The 20,125-nt window shown below is 42.1% G+C and overlaps 1 protein-coding gene across 1 annotated transcript in view; it reads right to left on the minus strand.

Moving 5' to 3' along the window:
- Positions 1 to 3,814: 3,814 nt before the first annotated feature.
- The window catches only part of AP1AR (adaptor related protein complex 1 associated regulatory protein), a 35,508-nt gene continuing 19,197 nt past the window's right edge, over positions 3,815 to 20,125 (minus strand). The window contains exons 5-10 of the mRNA XM_090036682.1: positions 18,566 to 18,662; positions 17,812 to 17,910; positions 14,375 to 14,436; positions 13,684 to 13,757; positions 12,636 to 12,764; positions 3,815 to 6,069 (exon numbers count right to left, since the gene is read on the minus strand). Of these exons, the coding sequence (XP_089892808.1) occupies positions 5,807 to 6,069; positions 12,636 to 12,764; positions 13,684 to 13,757; positions 14,375 to 14,436; positions 17,812 to 17,910; positions 18,566 to 18,662 (724 nt within the window). The 3' untranslated portion in view covers positions 3,815 to 5,806. The remainder of the gene's footprint in view (positions 6,070 to 12,635; positions 12,765 to 13,683; positions 13,758 to 14,374; positions 14,437 to 17,811; positions 17,911 to 18,565; positions 18,663 to 20,125) is intronic.

Here is a 20,125-nt window from a genome sequence, read left to right on the forward strand (position 1 = left end):
CATGCCAGTCTAGCCAGGCTGCAGCCCTGTGCCTGCTGTGCACACACAAATCTGGGAGGGCACGTGCTTCCCCCCATACGTCCAATGCATTGTCTATGCCCCCCTTGCCCCATAGACTTATCTATGGGGAGCTGTGCAAGCTGCTCTCCACACTGCCTGGCTACTATGTGCACATGTGCATGTACACATACATGTGGTGCCCCCCCTGCCTGATCACCAGAGATCCTGGTTTTCTGTGATAAAAATCACAAATTCTCTTGATAAAAAATCGCAAATTCTCTGATAAAAATCCCAAAATCTGTGGTTAAAATTAAACGCCCCCCACAGCCCTGCTGGTGTCCCTCCCCACCACAGCCCTCCAGCCTTGGTTGTGCCCTTTGCCCCTACCCACAGCTCCTGCCCCCCAGCCCTAATGGAGGGGGCCCCCAGCTGCCAGGGCTATGGGATCAGGGACCTAGGTTCTCAGCCAACTGCCCCCAATGGAAGGCAGGGATTGTTAGAGCAGGAGAATGAGTGGCCTCCCCTCCACCCCTGCCTGCCTGCTGTTGGCTCAGGCAGGGCTGGCTCCCAGTGGCAGCGTGCACTCCCAGGGGCAGGGAGGGCCTGCATCTCCCAGATCTGTGGGGGGGGTGGGGGGAGCGGGTGTGTGCGCTGCGGGCTTGTGCTCCCCACCCTGCTGGACTCCCCCAGGCGCTCCAGAGTGCATGTGCAACCTGGTGTGGCAGCGCACAGGGAGGAAACGCATGAAAGCTGCCTACTGCTGTGAGCTCTGTGCTGCCCTGGCCACACTTCCTCTGCAGGTGGGGGCAGCAGCGAGGGACATAACCCTGCACTGTCCCTGTGCACAGAGAAAGCCTGGTCAGGGCAGCGTAGAGCTTGCAGCAGCAGGCAGCTTTCATGCATGGTCCTACTGCGTGCTGCCCCACCAGTCACCCATGCTGTGCTCCAGAGAGCCTGGGGATAGAGCAGCAGGGTGGGGAGTGCAGCATTTACAACCCAGGGTTTGCAGTTGTCCAGGCACTCCAGCCAGGAGACGGGAGGTTTGCAGCTGGCTGGGAGCAGTGTGGGTTTGCAGCTGGCTGAGCACTCTGGCTGGGCACGGGGAGGCTGCAACCCCCCTCCTGGCCAGAGCGCCCAGCTGGCTGCAAACCTCCCTGCTGCCTTAACCCCTAGCCAGCCTCTGCCCACTCCTGCCCTGCAACCCCCAAGCCCCACTTACCTCCAGCAAGAAGAGTGATCCTGAAGCAGTCTCCAGTAAGTGTGAGCGTCAGGCTCTGCCTTTCCCCTCCGGGCAGGGTTGGGGCTTTCCCACCCTTTTGCAAACAGCTCTTGCAGGCTGGAACTCAGCTAGCCTGCAGAGCTCTTTGCAAAAAGAGGAAATCCATGGGTTCCTTTTCTAAAAGTGAAAATCCGTGTTTTCTCTGTTTTTCTCTGGGAAATGAAAAACCCGGATCCCTGCTGATCATCTTCCTCCTGCTCCCTGCAGGCCCAAGCTGAAACTGCCAGCCTGCAAGGGAAAACCTGCCTTTTCCCACTTTTTCTCCTTTAAAGAATAATCCACTTTTAAAGTTTGTTTGTGAACCTTTCATATATTCTTGCAACCCACTTTTGGGTTGCAACCCACGGATTGAGAAATGCTGATCTAGTCGAACCTCCAGCCTGAGGCAGGGTCATCTGTATCCAAACCATTCCATACAAATCTACTGTCTAACAGTAGAGCAAAGCTACACAGTCAACCCTCACACAGCCACAAGACATCACACTCTAATTTGCCACAAGTAGAGCAGGGGGACCACAGCAGCCAACATTCTGCTGCTGCAAAAGTTGTTAAAATCTGCTCAAGACCCAAGGAAATGGGCCACACCCTCTGCTACAGAGGACACCCCTCCCCCCAACCCCCACAATACATGTGTGACCATGGGGTAAAATTTCTTTCTGACCTCAAATATGGTGATTGGTCTGACCCTGAACAAAGGAGCAAGATCCTCTAGGCAGGCACTTTTCAGTTTAAGTCCCAGCAGGAGCACTGGTACACCCAGTCAAAAACCCATCTTAGCTGCAGCCAACATCCACGGCTTCTGAGGAAGGCTGAACAAACCATGATACATGTAAAAGCAGGAAGGGAAAAAAATCCCCTCCACACCCCATGTGGCAACCAGCATAGTCCAGAAGCATGGGAAATACACATAGTAGAACACAGGTGTAGCTGTGCCTAGATCATCTCTGACCAATGGCTGTCTAGCCTTCTCCTGAATGCCCCCCAATGACAGCAGTTTCACAACTTCCCTATGCAATGGCATCATTGTTCTAATAGTGAAACAGTTTTTCCTGCTATTCAACATAAGCTTACTTTGCTGCAACTTCAAGTCCCTTGTCCATTTTCTGCTCCCTGCGGCTAGTGAAAAAAAGTGGATTTCCCTCTTCTTTATGAGGCTGCAACAAAACCCCTAACAGCATACTGGATTATATTAACAGAAGTGTGACGTCCAAATAAAGGGAAGTGATTCTTCTTCTCTATTCAGCACTGGTGAGGCCTCATCTTGAGTACTAGGTCCAATTTTGGTCCCCACACTCCAAAAAGGATGTGGACAGGTTGGAAAGTGTTCAATGCAGAGCAACAAAATGATTAGGGGCCTGGGAAGCATGCCTTATTAGGAAATTGAAAAAGCTATGGTTAGTTTTGGGAATGTTTTCATAACTGTCAAATACCTGAAGGGTTATTATAGAGAAGATGGGGATGAGCTTTTTTCTGTGGCTGCAGGAAGAATACCCATTGCAATGGCCTTAAACTACAGCAGAGATAACTTAGGTTGGAAATTAGTAATAACTTCTGGACTATGACGGTGGTCAAGCACTGGAACAGTCTACCTAGAGAAATTATGCAATCTCCATCCTTGACAACCTTCAAAGGCAGGTTCAACAGATACTTGACTCGGACGGTGTAGTCAGAGAGGACCCTGATTTGAGCGAGGCTGGACTAGATAAAACTTGTGATGTCCCTTACAGCCGTACTTTCTTATGATCCTATGAACTGCTTTGCTCTTATCCCAAATACCAGGGCTCTGTCAACTTGATCCCCACACTGCAATGGCTTCTGCTTGTATGTAGGTGCATACAGCACAGAGCAGAAGCCTATCCCAGCCACTTTCTTCCTCTGTCCAAAATGCTCCGTATATCTGGGGCTTCTATTGATGTTATGGTTAAACCCTTGGCCTTTGCCTCCATATTCCCCCAGTGCCTGCTTCTCCTGATACCTGTCCCGTGTCTGCTCTCTTTACTACTTACACCCCCTTCCCCTGCAATGCCTGCACTCTCTGGCACCTGTCCCCTTTGCTGCCACCACTGCCTCTTCATGCTCCCTCCATTGCTTACCTTCAGGCTGCAGCCCTGCTCTTGTTAGAGCACATCGCTGCCCCAGCCTCAGTCTATCCATGAAGTAGCTGCTGCAGCAGTAGCAGCTCCAGCCAGACCCTGGAGCTGAAGACAGGCCCAGAGCTGCCACCAGAATTGTTGCTGCTGCATGGTGGGGCTGGGGATGGAGTGCAGCCAGAGCCATGCTGGGCCTGGAGGTCAAGGAGTTGTGGGGGCAGAGGCTGTGGCTCCAGCTCTGATCCTAGGTCAGGGCCTGGAATCAGCAGTAGCAGCTGCCTTGCACTCAAATGCAACGTGCTCCTCCCACATGTAAAATGATGTAAAAACCTTGTCTTGGATTTAAATAAATATGGTAACTAGTTTTCAAGTGAAGATAAGTTTGTTAGCACAAGTTTACTAGGCTTTCAATATAAGAAAAAAATGACAACTGGAAAACTACAGATTTAAGCATGTAAAAAAAGTCTTTATTTACAGCTTAAGAAAGTTACTTTTCCTTCAACCTTCAAGGTTCATCATATGAATGTCAGGAAAAATTACTTGGTAGTAACTTATGCCAAACCAAAAATATACATTTGATGCATACAAATTTAGAAGCATGTTACAGGCATTGCAAATTAAGTATTACATTACAACATCTCCAATGACAAAGCTACAGTTTAAATTAAGAAATGAAATGTTAAATACATTAACAAAAGTTTTAGCTGTTTGTTAAGACGTCCACATACGTACATATTTAGGTCAAGTGTCTGGTGTTCTTATTTTAGCTAAAAGACACGGAAAAGATGATCAAACTATAGTACCCTGGCCTGACATGGGCTCAGATACCTAAATACTTGCACAACTTTTTATTATATACAGACAACCCCCGGTTAGTGCTCTTAATTGGTTCCTGAAAAACTAAATGTCAAGTGAAACCAAAAGTATCTGATGAACCAAGATGGCGATTACAAGTGTTTTTAATGACCCAAGGTAGCAACCATGAGCGTTACAACAAAACTCACTGAGCGCTAAGTGAAATCAGGTATCAATTTAAAATGAGTGTCATAATGAAATAGCACTAAGCGAAACAGCATTAAGTGGGGGTTGCTGGTACTTGTCAATTTTTTCTGCTGCTACTTATTCTTAGGAACAGCACTGCCCTTATTCCAAAAGGAGAAACCACACAGAAACCCTTGTTCAGGAGGAAGCAGAGCAATACATAATTTACACATAGTAAGGCTTTACTGCAATCACAGGGGGAAAAAAAGAACTATAGTTTTGTACGTGTTTTCCTCAGTTAGCTTTTATTTTATATAAAGTATATCAAATGTAATGGGAGACTATGTGGCAGACTGCACAGTTTAGACTTGTATCTGCTGATGTTACATGGTAACTGTTCAGTTACAAGGCATAGGAAAGCTAAAAAGCTTGAATGCACTGCTGCGTAATTGGAAAGGATCGGTCTTTCTCCTTGTGTTTGTACAGCTACCAGAACTCCAATTGAGCTTTTTTCTTCCAAACCTAGCAGAAGAGCAATTTTCTATTGTACTCCCAGTCTGTTTGTGCAATGCTGCCTAAACTCATGTGGAGCTGAAGAAATTGTGCTGCACAAGGTGAGAAAAACATTCAGTTAAGTAACCTTGTATTAGAAGCATTTGGTGCGTTTTAAGGGGAAAAAATGGAACCTTTGGTCCTCCAAGTTCTCTTGTAGATAATTTCCAGTGTCAATAGCTGCACTGCACACAGAGAACCAGCTAAAAAAAAATTCTTTTTGTAGCCTACTCCCAAGTATGCACAAGACCTTATTATACAAGATAGGCTCTAGTCTAAACTGATGCTTTAATACATTATCCAGATGTGTTGTGCTTAAGTAAGGAAATAATTAAAATGAAAGAGGCAAGAAAAATGCACTAAACAGGGATTAAAAAATGTTGTAAACAGTCAATTTCACATGATAAATTGCTGACTACCACTTTCAAAATGTCAAAAAGCAAATCAACCACCACATCATGGAAATAAATACAATCTATAAAATGTTCTGTTTCCACATTCAAGTATTAGAGAACTTATGCAGACTATTTATTTCTGAGATAAATATTAGGCTAAAGACAACTTCTAAAAACAAATCAGTAGAAATATTATCAAGACAAAATAGCTAGTTAAAATATAGGTATGTCAAGCTATGAAGCTTAAATTAGTGCAGATAATTTATAGTAAACCCAGATATCCAGAAATATACACAATAGAATCACCTCAATTTTCATAAAAATTTAGCAGGTAGATGATAAAATTGCACTTAATTCTAAAATCATTCAGATTGCAAGTCACTTCTGTTCCTTGCAAGTGACCTTTACCGCATGATTTCCTCCTTTTTCTTACAGAAGGACTCAATGCATTTCTATCCTTTCCATTTAATTTTAAACATTTGGTCATGAATAAGGGCAATGTAATTTTACTATCTGTCTTGATTAGTATCAGATTTCTTGACATCCGACACAGAAAGTTCTAGTACAGGATTCACAAATCCAGAATACTCTGAATTGCCATTATCATCCATCTCGGCACTAACAAAATCATTCTCCCATTCCAACCCATTTGATTCATCAGAAGCGGACGTTGGATTACTTCCAGTCTTTTTGCTGCCAAATTTTAATGCTGCTCGGAGTATATCTTCTTCTGTCTTAGAGCGCTCTCTCAATGGGATCATTCTGTTCATGCCTACAATTTAAGAGAACTTTCTGCAAAGCCATAAATTTTTTTTTGGGGGGTGGGGGGGAAGGGGTGAAAAAGGAGTGAAAAATATGTTTCCACATTTGAGCTAATGAACAAAAACATTATGATCCAGATTTTGATAATTCTGCTTGCATTGACTCTTACTTTACATTCCAATCAAATATGGTTCACATCACTGTAAAGAAAAAAAATTGTATTTTTAACACTTAAAAGGCAAATAAACAGTTTAAGAGGACCAGTTCTTATTGGTAATCTCTCTCAAATCTAATCCATTGGCCTTCCTACATGAAAACAATGTAAACGTTAAAAACTTCCTGCTATAAAAGCTATCAACTCCTCTTTAATCTTGTGGTCTCCGAAGTGGGGTGCACAAGACGATCTATTGGGGTGCTTGAAGAAAATATTAGAACTTGTATTTTTACTTTTTATCTAAAAAAAATAAGAAAGAAATTAAGCTTTACTAATATTTAATATACAGATTGACACTGGCGCCCTCATTCAGTCCGTATGTCGGACGGTCACGTATGGTATCCTGAGGGAAGAAGTGTTTGTTCGCTTTCAGCGTATTGCAATGTATTGCAGTTTGTGTGCCCAGTTAAATGGATTTACAAATTATATTCTCTAGTTTTAACTAAACTAACCCTCACAAAATGGACAAGAGGCTTAAAAAGATTCCTGAAAGAAACTGTGGATTGAAGATAACACTACTGAAGTGAGCACAAGCAAACAGCAAGAAAATAGCAGAGCTGACACTTCTCCTACTCCTAGTATGAGCTCTTCATCAGCCACATTACAAGGTAAAAACTAAATAATATTTTTTTTAGTGAGAGCAAAAAGGTTTTTTGTACTGTTAAATACATAAAATAAAAATATTTTAAAAATATTGTTCATCTTTATTTCATCCTTTTTTAATTTCTATTTTTTGTCTATGTTTTATAATGTACATACTATATTAGTACAGTAGTACATGTATATACTTTAAAAATAAATAAATATACATATTGGGGGTGCATGCTCAAAAATTTTTTTACTGATAGGGGTGTACAATCAAAAAAGTTTGGTCTACAGAAATGGATTTGGTTCTAGAGATTTCAAAAAAATCTGCACCCAGTAAAACTTCTTAAACAGATTGTCAAGTTTAGCAACTCTATTCCCTGGATGCATTAACCACTGTTCTTTTATGCACAAAGGGCAAATTTAAAATATACCCAATGCCCAACTGATCAGAAACTTGCAAGGCAGAGGTTTTTCAAAAGATAGTATTAATTACACAACTAATATGGCTGTTTCTCCCAGTGACATACAAGTTCCTCTCCAAATGGAGAGAAGCAAGACAGCCTTATTGTTCCTTTTGTTTTAATCAGTCAAGTTTCTTCTACCTTCCTAATTAACTTCCTGCCATTTAAAACTGACTTCAATATTGCAAGTGAAAAAGAACTGTTATTTGCATAAAACCCATGTGTCACTTGACTACAGGAAAGAGCTACATCTACTCCCTATACTTGTGAAGCACAGATATATTTCAGTCTGATTGTTTTTAGCTATTGATGGTTCACTAAAGGTGTCATCAAGAAAAATATATACTATTTCACAATTTATGTTTGTCAGCAGGATGAAGTTAAACATGTTGCCTTATTGCACATTCCTCTATGCTACATGTACTTGGCAGCTTGTGAGCCATAAAAATATTCAGAGTAAGAATAAGCTACTAGACCCAAAGGCAGCTTTGTACCTACTTCGAAATTTAATCCTTCACATAACTACATCCCATTTGTCTTCATCTGTTCTGCCTTTAGACTATGCAAAGCCAATCATGTGATTTCTTTTTGTATAGTGACCAGCACAATGCAGCCCATCCCAGCAGGCAATTTTAAGGACTGCTGTAACATAAACGTTTGCTATTTCCTATAATAACCTCATCTGAAGATGAAGTAAGCAGTACACAGACAAAGCTATTTCTAGCTGTTTGGCCCTTCCAAATTGAGCAACTTTTTAGAAGGCCAAGCATAATTTAATTCCCTATCAATGTTTATCTTAGTTTAGGCATTGATATTGCAAAAAAACCTTTTAAAGAAGATGTTACTCCTTGTGGCTGCTTAGACATGAAAAAATCCAAAACAAAACAGTGCTTTACTTTAAGCTTGGTGCAACCCCAGACCAAGCACAGTGCATGCCCAGAAGAAGCACAGTTTTAGTTCCACCAGGCACACCTAATGTCTGTATAGATTGCGTACTTCAGTGGGACTTTTTGGCACTTTTATGCAATAACTGACTGAATCAGCTTTAGATAAAAGCACCCTGCTGAAACACCCAAACGTATAGAGATGCTGGGGAGCTGGGTCAAACTAACATGCTTCCTCTTCTGGTAAAGCACTGCGTTTTTTTCCTCCCCCATCTGACAGTAGTCTTTCTTTTTGGCTAAACACCTTTCAGTTCATTAACCACAGGAGTGAATAAATAAGCCATAAATAAGCCCAGAGCTCAAGCTTCCTTTTTAACTCTCCAATCTTTCTATCTTAGAGCACAAAATCTAACCTCTCCCTCACATTTTTTATTGCATTGAAAACTGTATCCAAGCCTAAGTTAATCAAGTACAAACCGAAAGGCAAGAGAAAATAAGTGTCTTTGTTCATACTTTCTTTTACTCTCAGTAGTATTCAATCAGTACAAAGCACAACACCAATCCATATTTGCTGTCCAATGCTTGTATTATAACCAGGGATCCTGGTTTTGTTTAAAAATGCAAAATTGTCAGATTAAAACCCCCCAAATTTGTGATTAAAATGAAATGCCATATATAGAGATCTCTCTCTCTAGAATATAATAAAAAACTTACCACTTCTGTCTGTCTGTAACACTCTGGGCTAACTGTGCATGTGCGGCCCAGAGCCTTAGGACAGGCGAACAGACAGACAGGTGGAAGCGGGGGCCAAAGCAGGCAGGACCAGGCTGTGCTCCCAGCTGCAGGGGCATGGCTTGCCACTGTGGAGGGCATGGCTTGCAATTAATTGTGGGGGGCAGGGTGCAGTGAGGGGATGGGGGGGTGCAGGTAGTGCCTGCTGGATGCAGTACATGGCTGTGGGGCAGGGACTGCCTCCCTGCCTACTCCCTGCATAGCACCCTGCAGCCACACTGCCCCTGCACCGGCAGCACCCAAAACACAGGAGAGGCATGGCGCAGAGCTGCAGGGTGCCGTGTGGGGAGCAGAAATGAGGGGCGCTTCCCATCCTGAGGCCATGTGCTGCAGCTGGCGGGCGCTCCTCGCATCCTCCTACCCCTCAGGGCTGCCTGTGCCCGTGCACCAGCCCCCCCATGCCATACCCCCTCTGCGGCCCACAGGAGGTAGGTGCTCCCTTTGCTGGGGGTGGGGGGAGGCATGGCTGCAGGGTACTGTGCAGGGAGCAGGCACAGGTGCTGCCTGCACCTGGCATGCCCCTTCCCCATGCGGTACCCTGTGGCCACGTACCCCATACCACCCCCCTCCCCGCAAATGGCAGGTGCTTCCCACGTGGTGGGGGGATGCATGGCGCAGAGCTGCAGGGTACAAGGGGAGTGGGCAAGGGGACACAGGCAGTGCCCACTGGCTGCAGCACATGGCTGTGGGGCGGATGCGCCACCCTGTCCACTCCCCATGTGACACCCTACAGCTATATCCCATCATTCTTGTGTGGAGGGGGTATACAGGGACAGACAAACAGCGAGGGCGACGGTTGCATGCAGCCAGATGCGGAGCAGCACTCTGTCCCCACCACTCACCCATCATTCTGGCCAGGCACTTTGGCATTTGGATACATAGAGATCTATCTATCTCATATATACATACACACACACACTAGCCAACTGCCCATCAAGAATGACCTGAGGGATTGGGGGGGAGTGGGCGGGGATACAGCCCTGTGGTCTCCCCCCCCATCTGGACCCACTTCCCCCTTCCCTCCTGTTGCTTGAGGTCCAGGCCCATTCCCCCTCCTTCCCTGCTGCAGTGGTGGGGGAAGGGGAGGAGCAGGCCTGGGCCCAAGGGTGGGGAAAAGCCAGGCTGCCAGGGCTGGGAGCAATGGGCCTGGGCCAACCTGGTGGCAGTGGGGGTTGGGAGGAGCAGGCTTGGGGCCAATGTGGTGGGGGGTGGGGCGGTGCGGAGGGGAGGATTAGGCCTGGGTCCAAGGCAGGGAGGAGACTGCTCTTCCCCTTCCCCAGCTGCTGCTGTGTCAGGGCACATTGGGCTGGGCCTGCTGCTCCCACCCCACCAGACTCATTCCCCACCCCACATCAGGCCTGGGCCCACTCCTCTCCTTTCCTCATGGCCACGGTATGCCTGCTGCTTCTGCCCCTGCATCGGGCCTGCTCTTCCCCCCACCGCCACCAGGTTGGCCATGCAGGCTGCAATGACTGAAGCAGGGAGGGGCAGGTGGAGGCCAGCGCCATTGGCCTCACCCCCCTGCAGCATCCTGACTCCGCTCTCCCCCTGGGCCGCTGCCATCACCTGCAGCAAGGGGTGTGAGGCCAGCTCCAGTGGCTGCCCCCCTGCTCCATCGTCACACCTACAGGGAGCAGGCTGGAGGGTAACAGCTGGCCTTACCCCCAACCCTGACATCATGGCAGTGCATTGCTACCTGTCCAAATGTTTCTATTTGTCAGCCAATCAGAGTGCTAATAAAGCATTATGGACAGACAGACAGATTAAAGCTTTTATCATTTTTTATATACACACACACACACGCATGACAGAGAGATCTCTCATTTTTTTCATATAGCTATCTAGAGAGACCCATCTGTCCATTTCTCTCTCCACACACACACACACACACACACACACACACACACACACACACACACAGAAGGAGAGGGATCTATATATCTGTATCTATTTAACATAGTTTTATTGATGTATTTAAAATTTTAAACCAATTTGGAAGCCTACCAGTGCATCAATCACTATAATAAAATACATTCTAAATATCTATAAATTCTGGCATTTGATTTTGGTTTTAATTATGGAAAATCTGAGCTCCCCCTGCCTGCTTTGCACACCATGATGCAGGTCCAGGCCCCTCACTGCTCCCCCCCCATAGCCCCATATGCTCCCCCCGAGCCCTGCTGGAGGGGCCCCCAGCTGCCAGGGTTACAGGGCCAGGGACCTCGGTATGCAGCCCCCTGCAGCAGTGCCCAAGTCCTTGCTGCCTCTTGTGTGGGAGGTGGTGGCTGCTACAGCAGCCCACTGGCAGCGCAGCCAGAGCAGAGCCTGTGGTGGGGGGTGGGGACAGGTGGGGGCTTTCCTCTTTAGGCTCAGGCTCCCTGCCCTGCTGCCCTGAAAACCACAAATCCATCTTTCAGTCTTACCATCAACCCTTTAATACAACTGTATTGCACCCCCATGGGACACAACTGTTGAAGGCAATAGAAATGGTGAGGGGAAAAAACAGTTTTCAGAGGGCTAGCAGAAGCCCTAAAAATAGTGGGAACTAGTCAGTTTCAGGGCTGCCACAGCACTGACAGCTAATTAAACACCACTGATTAAATATACCATGTTGTCAGTGCTGTGGTTTTAGCTTGCTTCATTTTCAAAGTGTCTACCAGTAGTTACATTGCTATTGCCAGCTTTCTTCTTTGGAAAAAAAAAGTTTCTACCTACATTTTAGAGGTGTCTGGAAAACAACCAGTATTTCATAAGACACTAATGTTCAACATTACTTTCCCCTTTGTTTCAGAATCTTTTGTGGAAAGTGGTAGGAGAGAGAAAAAATAAGAATATCCAAGCAGTCAAGAGATTGTGGCACTAATCCAGCAATATAGAAAATTCAAGTTCAAAATCTGTCTGCTTACAAGAGACCTGACCCTGGGTTCTCCCATGTTCCAAGTGACCACTAGCTTTAAAGAGCAAGTCAGTATTTGTCTCTCTCCCAATGATAATTTATTTAAACAAAAATGAACACAGCTTTAACAGGAAGGGGCAAAAGAAAATCCTATTACTGTGCATTGGTACGTGCACTAACTCAGGTTAAGTGCTGACAAGTATGCCTGATAAAAGTTTCATTCAAGCTAACACATTTTCTTTAAGTGAAAGCTTTTCATCAAAATCAGATTCTTTTGATAAAACCATTTCAGTGAAAAAATTGACTAGTTTTACTCTTCAGTAGTGAAACAACAGAAGGAAGAGTAGTAGCTTGTTCCTGATGCTTGATAATTCACAAGGGGGCAGCATTTCTTTACAATTCATTTTGCTGTAGGTTTACTAGTAGGTCTGGTAGTGTGGAATGCTAAAAAAAAAAAAAAAAGCAAATTTCCTGAAAAATCTAAGGAAATTAATATGTTCCTATTAGATGTACAGCCAAGTTTATTAATTAGCTAGTATTTCCATGTCACGCTTTCTGAACAATATCAACACTGCAGTAATCAGAACACAGGCAAACATTTAAGAAAGCATGTTTTCAAAGGGTTAAACCACTTCTTTCCATTTAACATATCAAGGAAGACTAAACTTAATGTCAGTTCATGGGTTAGTACTTTTGACCAGTGTAAGGTCAGCATGACAAACTATGTGAAAGAATAAATACCTTCTTCATCTTCCCATTCTAGGTCTAGTGAAGTGCTGTCATCATTTCCACTTGTTGATTTTGTTTTGGTCATTAAATCACAGCTGCTCTCCGTGTTTGGGGTCAGAACAGTAGCATCAGATGAAAGTCCTACATCAAAAATGTATTTTTAACACACACATGTTCTTGGCTTCAAGATTTAACAGAAAGAGCAACCACTTTGACAGTGACTTTTACTCAAGATCTACTGTATTTACTAGAACCCAAGACAAGGGTCCCTCCCTCTGAACCCCATTTAACATGGGGAAAGAAGCTCTTTATCCTGCATTCAAGTAGAAGGTGGGGGGAGGGGGGAGCAGGTGGTTGCTGAAGCTCTAACTTTAGTGCCTACCCAGGCCCAGAGCTGCTGCTGATCCCATACCAACTCGGTCCCGTTTTCCCCTCCATTGCTGCTACTTAAAAGCGTATGGTGATTTAAATAGACAATGTAACAACATACAAGTTAAAATCTAAGCATTATCAATGATCAATTGTAATTCATTTAAGTGTGCCACGCATATAAAGCAGGGGTGGGCAAAATGCAGCCCGGGGGCTGGATGCGGCCTGCCAGGCCATCCTATCCGGCCTGTGGGGCCCCCAAAAAATTAGAAAATTGATATTAATCTGCCCTGGGCTGCCTGTCATGCGGCCCTCGATCGCTTGCTGAAACTCAGTAAGTGGCCCTCTGCCCAAAATAATTGCCCATCCCAATATAAAGCAACTTTTCCTAGAACACATCAAATTCATATATACTTTATTTTACTAGAAGGAACTTCTGCTTGAATGCTGGATACAGTCTGAACATCTGCCTGTGATGCACAAGAGGCACACCTAGAGAAGCCTCAAAAGCTTTAAAAAAAAAAAAGCAAGGATACATGGTCCTACCTGGTCTTATTCAGAAAGTATAGATTTAAAAAAAGGGCACAGTAAAAGTTCTCCTTGGAGAATCACAGTCATTCAGTCTGCTCCCTCAAGATATTTAGCAAACAATTAACAAACAAACAAACAAGCAAAGCAATGAGAGACTTACTACTACTCCGAAATGCTTCATATTGGAATTTTGTATTTCTCAAATAAGAATCAAAATCTTCCTCTGCCACTGTGCTGTAAAAACAATACATTATTACCACCACTCTGGATAATGTGTGGCATTTACAGTTCTTCAGAATGTATCTAGGCTTATCATTTTTAAGTCTCTGTAAATGGTCATCTTTTAGTGAGTCCTCATCTGGCAACCCGATTGAGGCCCTACCTAAATACTTAATTATAAACTTGATGAAAGAAAAAGTAAGCTTATGTAAAACTACCAGGTTTACATAAACATCATTTTAACTCTCACTAGTCCAAGTCTGCATCTCTGTCTTTTAAGACTGGCAAATGCCTTCCTAATTCATCTATTTTACACTTGACTAATCTCCAGTTATGACACAAATGTACAATTTAAAAGTCATTAAGAACACCACACTGGGGGAGGGGGATAATTTAGGGACTTTGAAGTGGGATGGAGTTTTGTTTGCGCTATTTTAGTAACCCCAGTGAAACGCAGTACAACATAGATGCATGAATGACTATTTCCCCCCCTTGCTAACGGAAAAAAAAATAAGTGTATGGGCTATATAAGAGAGTTGCTGAACATCCTTTATTTATCCTTAACAATTATTTATTTATTTATTTATTTATCCTTAACAATTAAAAAAACAAAACTTTGTTTCATGTCTTACCTTTGATATTCTCCATTATTACCCACTTGGCTTCTTTGCATTATCCTTTGTAGTCTATGATGCTACCAAAAAAAAAAGTGTACATTGCCATCTATCAGCAAGTTTTCAAGAATGAAACAGAGAACATTATTTTTAAATGTCATACAATGACAAGCTGCTTTTTCCTTAGAATCTACCACCTCCAGCTCCCCTAATTTAGGGTAATCATTGTGAAACTTCACCTAAGTAAGCATCTGATTGAAAAAAGTCACAAGTATGTAATGGATACAAGCAGTTCTTTTCTTCCTAATCCCAAAGACAGTCTTTGTAACAATTCCACATCTTAATGGAAAAGGGAAGAGCTTCTAGCACATTTTGTGTGCAAATTTGATCATGAGATGCAGCCTGTTCACAAACTACTTTTATTCCTTCTGTTTATTGTATCCTCAGTACAGCCAGTAAGGCTTTCTAGAAGGAGCTGAGATTTGAAGATCTGGTTGGTTTATTTTGTCCTTGCAATGTGATCAATAGGTAACACTGAAGCTGACAGACTAATGAAATCTACTTTTAAAAAGAGAAAAATATATTTCCTTACATGCTATTTTACTTCAGCACAAAGGAATACTGACACATTGCAAGTGTTTGATTTATATGAGCAGAAGTTCATTGTGTTGTGGCCAAAGCTTATTGAGTTGTTTAAATTCTGCAGTTTACAGGCTTCATTATATACTCTCATGCAAGAAGAGTTTGAAAAAAAGGGACAGACAGTCTAATAAAACCATCCCCTTTTCAGCCCCAAGAAGCAGGTTCCACTCATTCTTGATGTTTTAAGTTGCCTGGCATTTTCTTCCTCAGACCTCTCGGACAAAAAATCTGGTAATATATTTTAAAGGTAAACTGTTTGCCCCATTATAAGATTATTTAATAAAAGCTAAAAGTGAAATTAGGATTTGATTACATAGACACACATATTTACATATGTTTGCATATTTACCCAGATGTAGAATAAAGAGAAGAGCAAAGAAAAGTGGGGATAATGGAAATATGTGAAATGAAAGATTTATGTAAGCACTCTAACATGACCAGTAGGATTCTTTCTGGTTGGCTGAATGAATCTATGAAAATATATTACTTAACACAATTCTAAGTTATAACTTCAATACTTCTTCTCTTAGCAGAGTTCCTACAACACTTAGCGAACATTGCTGCATAACTAGATAATTTTCTGATGAACTGGAAAGTTATGGAATGCCTTCCTTTTCCACAATTCCATGATATTATTTGGGGGCAGAATTCGGTTTGGAGGGAGGAAAGGATAACACTGCCAGTGACATAAATTAAGTCAATTTTGATATTAACTACTGGTGTATGCAATAGATCCATCTTTAAATTTGTTAAAGTAGCTTCCCAAAAATTCTCTGAAGTTATCTCTTTATGAGACACAAACAACAAGAAAAGCAGCAAACTGATAATACGTCCCAGGACATCTTTTTGCTGATATAACACCTAGTTAAACAATTTTTGTCACAGTGGCAACCTATACATGTGCCCAACACCTGCTCCAATGTGTTCTAAATAGATTTGATTAATTGAATCTGCTGCAGCAGCATGTGTAATTCAGCATCCCCATACTTCAAAATGGTGGCCGGGGTGCTTTAACTAAAGGTTGTTGAACAAGCTTTAGTTAAAGTATTCCCGCTGCCATTTGGAAGTGTAGGACACTGAATACATGAAATCCTGTGGGTGCTCTAATTAGAGTAGCTCCCAAGAGCCACTCTAATTAGAGTAGCTCCCAAGAGCCACTCTAATTAGAGTATCCCCCCTTCTCCCTTCCCTCGCCCACTTCGAAGCACTTGTAAAGACACCCACTGTGACTACTACTAGAATCAAACTATCCACTTAAGGCATATTTAAGATGAATAACAGTGTCCAAATCAGATTCATAACACTATATTTCCAATTAAAAACTAGTTTGTTGATTTAGTAGAACAGCGTTTGCCAAAAAGTACACAGAAACCAATGTTTGCTGCTGATTAGTACATATTTTGAACTGATTTCTAGATCATCGTGTCAATGTTACAACTTGAGGTCATTTTCCCAAAATGTACTTTATAGAATAGTTTTAAAAAAAAAAGGTGTGTACTGTTTTTGTCTAGCTGCAGCTAACAAATCATTTTTGCTAATAAAAATCACTTAAAATCTTTTGTGATCAGACCTAAGGAAGAATATCTTGCATTCAGCCACATAGTTGATCCAAAAACAGATCTCACCGAAAGAAATCCTTGCTTCTCGCATAATTTACAGACTATCATGGTTACAACACTCTTACACAACCTTAAATATTTTGAAAGATTAACTGACTTCCTCCTATCCCTCTCCACTTTTTATTAATTAATGTGATTTGGAGTCCCTTTTCAAGGAAAGTAATTTTATTAAAAATAAAAGATGTATTATAGAAGTCTTAAGAAGGTCTATTTTAAGCACAGAAAGGAGCAGAAACAAAAACAAAATCCGGAAGTGTAGTCAGTCTAAAAAGATCAAGAAAGAAGAGAGAAGATGGTACCAGGATAAGAAAAAAAATGTAGACTAGAAAGACACCTGGAATTTATGGGACCACATGATAATAGAAGACAACTAGAATTTATCCTTGCCTTATAGTAACTAATAAACTGTACTCCAAATATTATAGTTGTTAGACTTGTAATACTGAAGATTTGATGAACTGTTCTGCCATGATATCTTGTGAATGCATGGATTCTTTTCTTCTGTGAGGTGATACATGGAGTGATAAAAGTTGCTTAAAAGTAACATATCAGTGTCCCGGAAGAAGTCCTGTTCTCCTGGATATATTGCGACCACAACCACAAATTCCACTTAAATTGACCCCACCACCCCATATAAATTAAAGTATGTTCAAACTGATGGTGAAAAAAAAAATAAAAAAATCAGACGTAATATTTACATACTTGCAATCTTTCAACAATGTTATCATTCTTCAGTGAAGTGTACCATTAAAAAAAAAAAAAGGCATGCTGAATTTTTAACCCAGAGTTACTATTCATAAAACTGTACCCATATGAAGAACTAAAAGCAATAAGTATTAGAAGACCAACCAGCAACTGCTCTCTGAATAACAAACAAGCAAACAAAAAATTATATATATATACACACCCCCCCTCAATATACATATACACCTAATTTAAGTGAAGGTTAATGAAAACACCCAAAGCGATAAGCACCAGCTATTTAACATCACTGTTCATAAGCATAGCTGCATTATACAAAATGGGAGCTACTCTGCTAAAAATACTTGATGCTAGGACTGCAGGCACTATACATGGAAACAGGCACTGCTGCCAGCCAAACTGCTTCTCAGATATAACTTCTGAGAAAATAAAACTGTACACACAAAAACAGAACAGCAGCTCTGATATATATTGGGGTCTTTTTCCCCTCACCTCCAAAAGCATTTTCTGCTTTGCTGCCCTGGCTGCTTCACGCTGTGCAGCATATAAAGCCTCTTCTTCTATTCTTAACTTCTCCTCTTGTAAGGCTAACTGTATATAAACAAAATAATAAGGGTTAACAAAAGCAGAACCTATCTATCTTCCTATAAATACAAACATAAGCTTATTAAATTAAAAGAAAATGTTACTCATGAAGACAAACAAAAAATAAAACTGACCACAGCACGTAATCACCAGAAACTTTGATTATCTACAGTACTGTAATTTGATTGCAAGAAAAAAACTAATGACTTGTTAAATGGACACTTTGAAAACAGTGCAATGTTTTAAATGCATACGTAAGTTTTATGAAGAACACTATAGTGTAAGGTAGAAAATGTCAAACATGAAGCATATAAATTTTATTTAAATAAAGAGATTTAATCCAAAGTGGTCCCTAATCCCCGCATCATATTCAGTGAGTTGCCACAACAGGTTAAGATGGGTACGTTACGTTTTTCATTAAGAACATTTTTCCTTTTTCCCTGACTACCACACACAGCTCATTCTGCTCTCCCAAGGAAAACTGTTAAAATTTAAGTGAACATTATAAAAACTATTTCTTTCTTAAACATATGAAAAAATAATGCAAAAGCAATTTTCACCACAAATTAAAAGGTCTTGTTCTTTGAGTTCTTTTTTGAAGTAGACCATTATCTTTAACCATTAGACTACTCATGTAATACAAACCATTACAATTATTTACCTCGGACTGAAGTTTCACATCAACTGCTCTTTGTTTTTCAGCAATGGAATCATAATGCCTCTCTCTCAGATCGGCAATTTCTTCCTCAGTCAGAGGTCTGCAAGAGGGAGGAAAAAAAGGTGGCACACTTTAGCTCTAAGTCTCCAATTACAGTTTACAAGAGACAAGCTAATAAAAGGCAGTTAATTTCGGTCTCTAAACTGTTCAAACAGCCTTGTTTCTCATGGTCTAATTTGACTGTTTTCTTAATCCAAACATAGTAGGAAGCTAAAAGTACAATTCACATCCAAACAGTTTAAAGCCCCACTGAACTGAAGGCAAGTCATTCACTGTGGGTACCTATACACAAGCATGGTAGCTGCTCTGACGCGCTGTAATTCCAGTATGTCAGAGCAGACTTGATTAATGGAATAATCAAATGGACTTAATTAAATTGAGTCTGCTGGAGCGTGTCAATTACTATGCTTCAGCAGCCTCCTGCATCTCGTGTATCAGCATCCATGTGCTTAAAAATGGCAGCAGGAATACCTAAACTAAAGCTTGTTTGAAGAGCTTTAGTTCAAGCATCCCTGCCACCGTTTTTAAGCTTGGGGAGCTGATACACAAGACACAGCAGTGCTTTAATTAGAGTGACTCTCCAAGCCACTCTAATTAAAAAGAGTTGACCCCCTCCTAACTCCTGGGGCACATGTAAAAGTGCCTTGTGTTTCCTCTCAAACATGTCCTGCATGTTGAGACAACCAAAAAACCTTTTGTTAGTAAAAAGTTCAAATGAAATTTATAAAATTAAATTAATAAAATTAATACATTCTCCAACAGGTAGACTGGCAGACTAAAATACCTTCCCCACTCCTTAAATTAGTGAAGCTAAAACTGGCAAACAACTGAATGTGTGAAACAGATTACTGTATTTATTCAGTTCTAGAATGAGGTTTTCCCCTTGTTCAACATGGGGAAAACAAAGCCTGGTCTCAGAATCAAGCATCAGACTGCTTCACCTGGGAGGTCTGGGAAGTAGTAGTACAGGGAGCCTGGTTTGACCAGGAGACCATCAGCAGCAGTCAAGTTCCTCCTCTCAGCCTGGATCCCCTCTCTCTCTGGCAGAGAGCAGACACTGGAAGGAAGAATCTGCACACCATTGCTGTTGTCCCTGGCTGAGCTGGGTTCCCTGCACAGTTCCTCCCTACAGCTCCTACCTGGACCAGTTTAATACCCAGCTGACACAGGTATGGGAGCAGCCCAGAGCTGCTTGTGCCGTGTGCTGCGGGGAGAAGCTGAAGCGGCATGCAGCCTCCTCCTTCCAGCCTGCTCTCATGGCACATGAGGGAGACTCGGCGGGGTGAGTATTGAGCAAAGTATGTGGGGCAGGCAGAAGCGATGCTACAAACATAATCACTTTTGCACTGCTAGCATACAGCAAAACTACACCTCGAAGATATAAGTTTAAAGGAGAGACAAGATAGAACAAACAACAAAATGGTAATGGAAGTGAAATATAGACAGAACGTCTGCACTGCTTTATCTTGGTACAATTGAAGAAAGTTATTAACTTTAATTTTT

This window comes from Crocodylus siamensis, chromosome 2, assembly GCF_052110815.1.
Source record: "Crocodylus siamensis isolate JL-2025a chromosome 2, ASM5211081v1, whole genome shotgun sequence".
NCBI lineage: Eukaryota > Metazoa > Chordata > Crocodylia > Crocodylidae > Crocodylus > Crocodylus siamensis.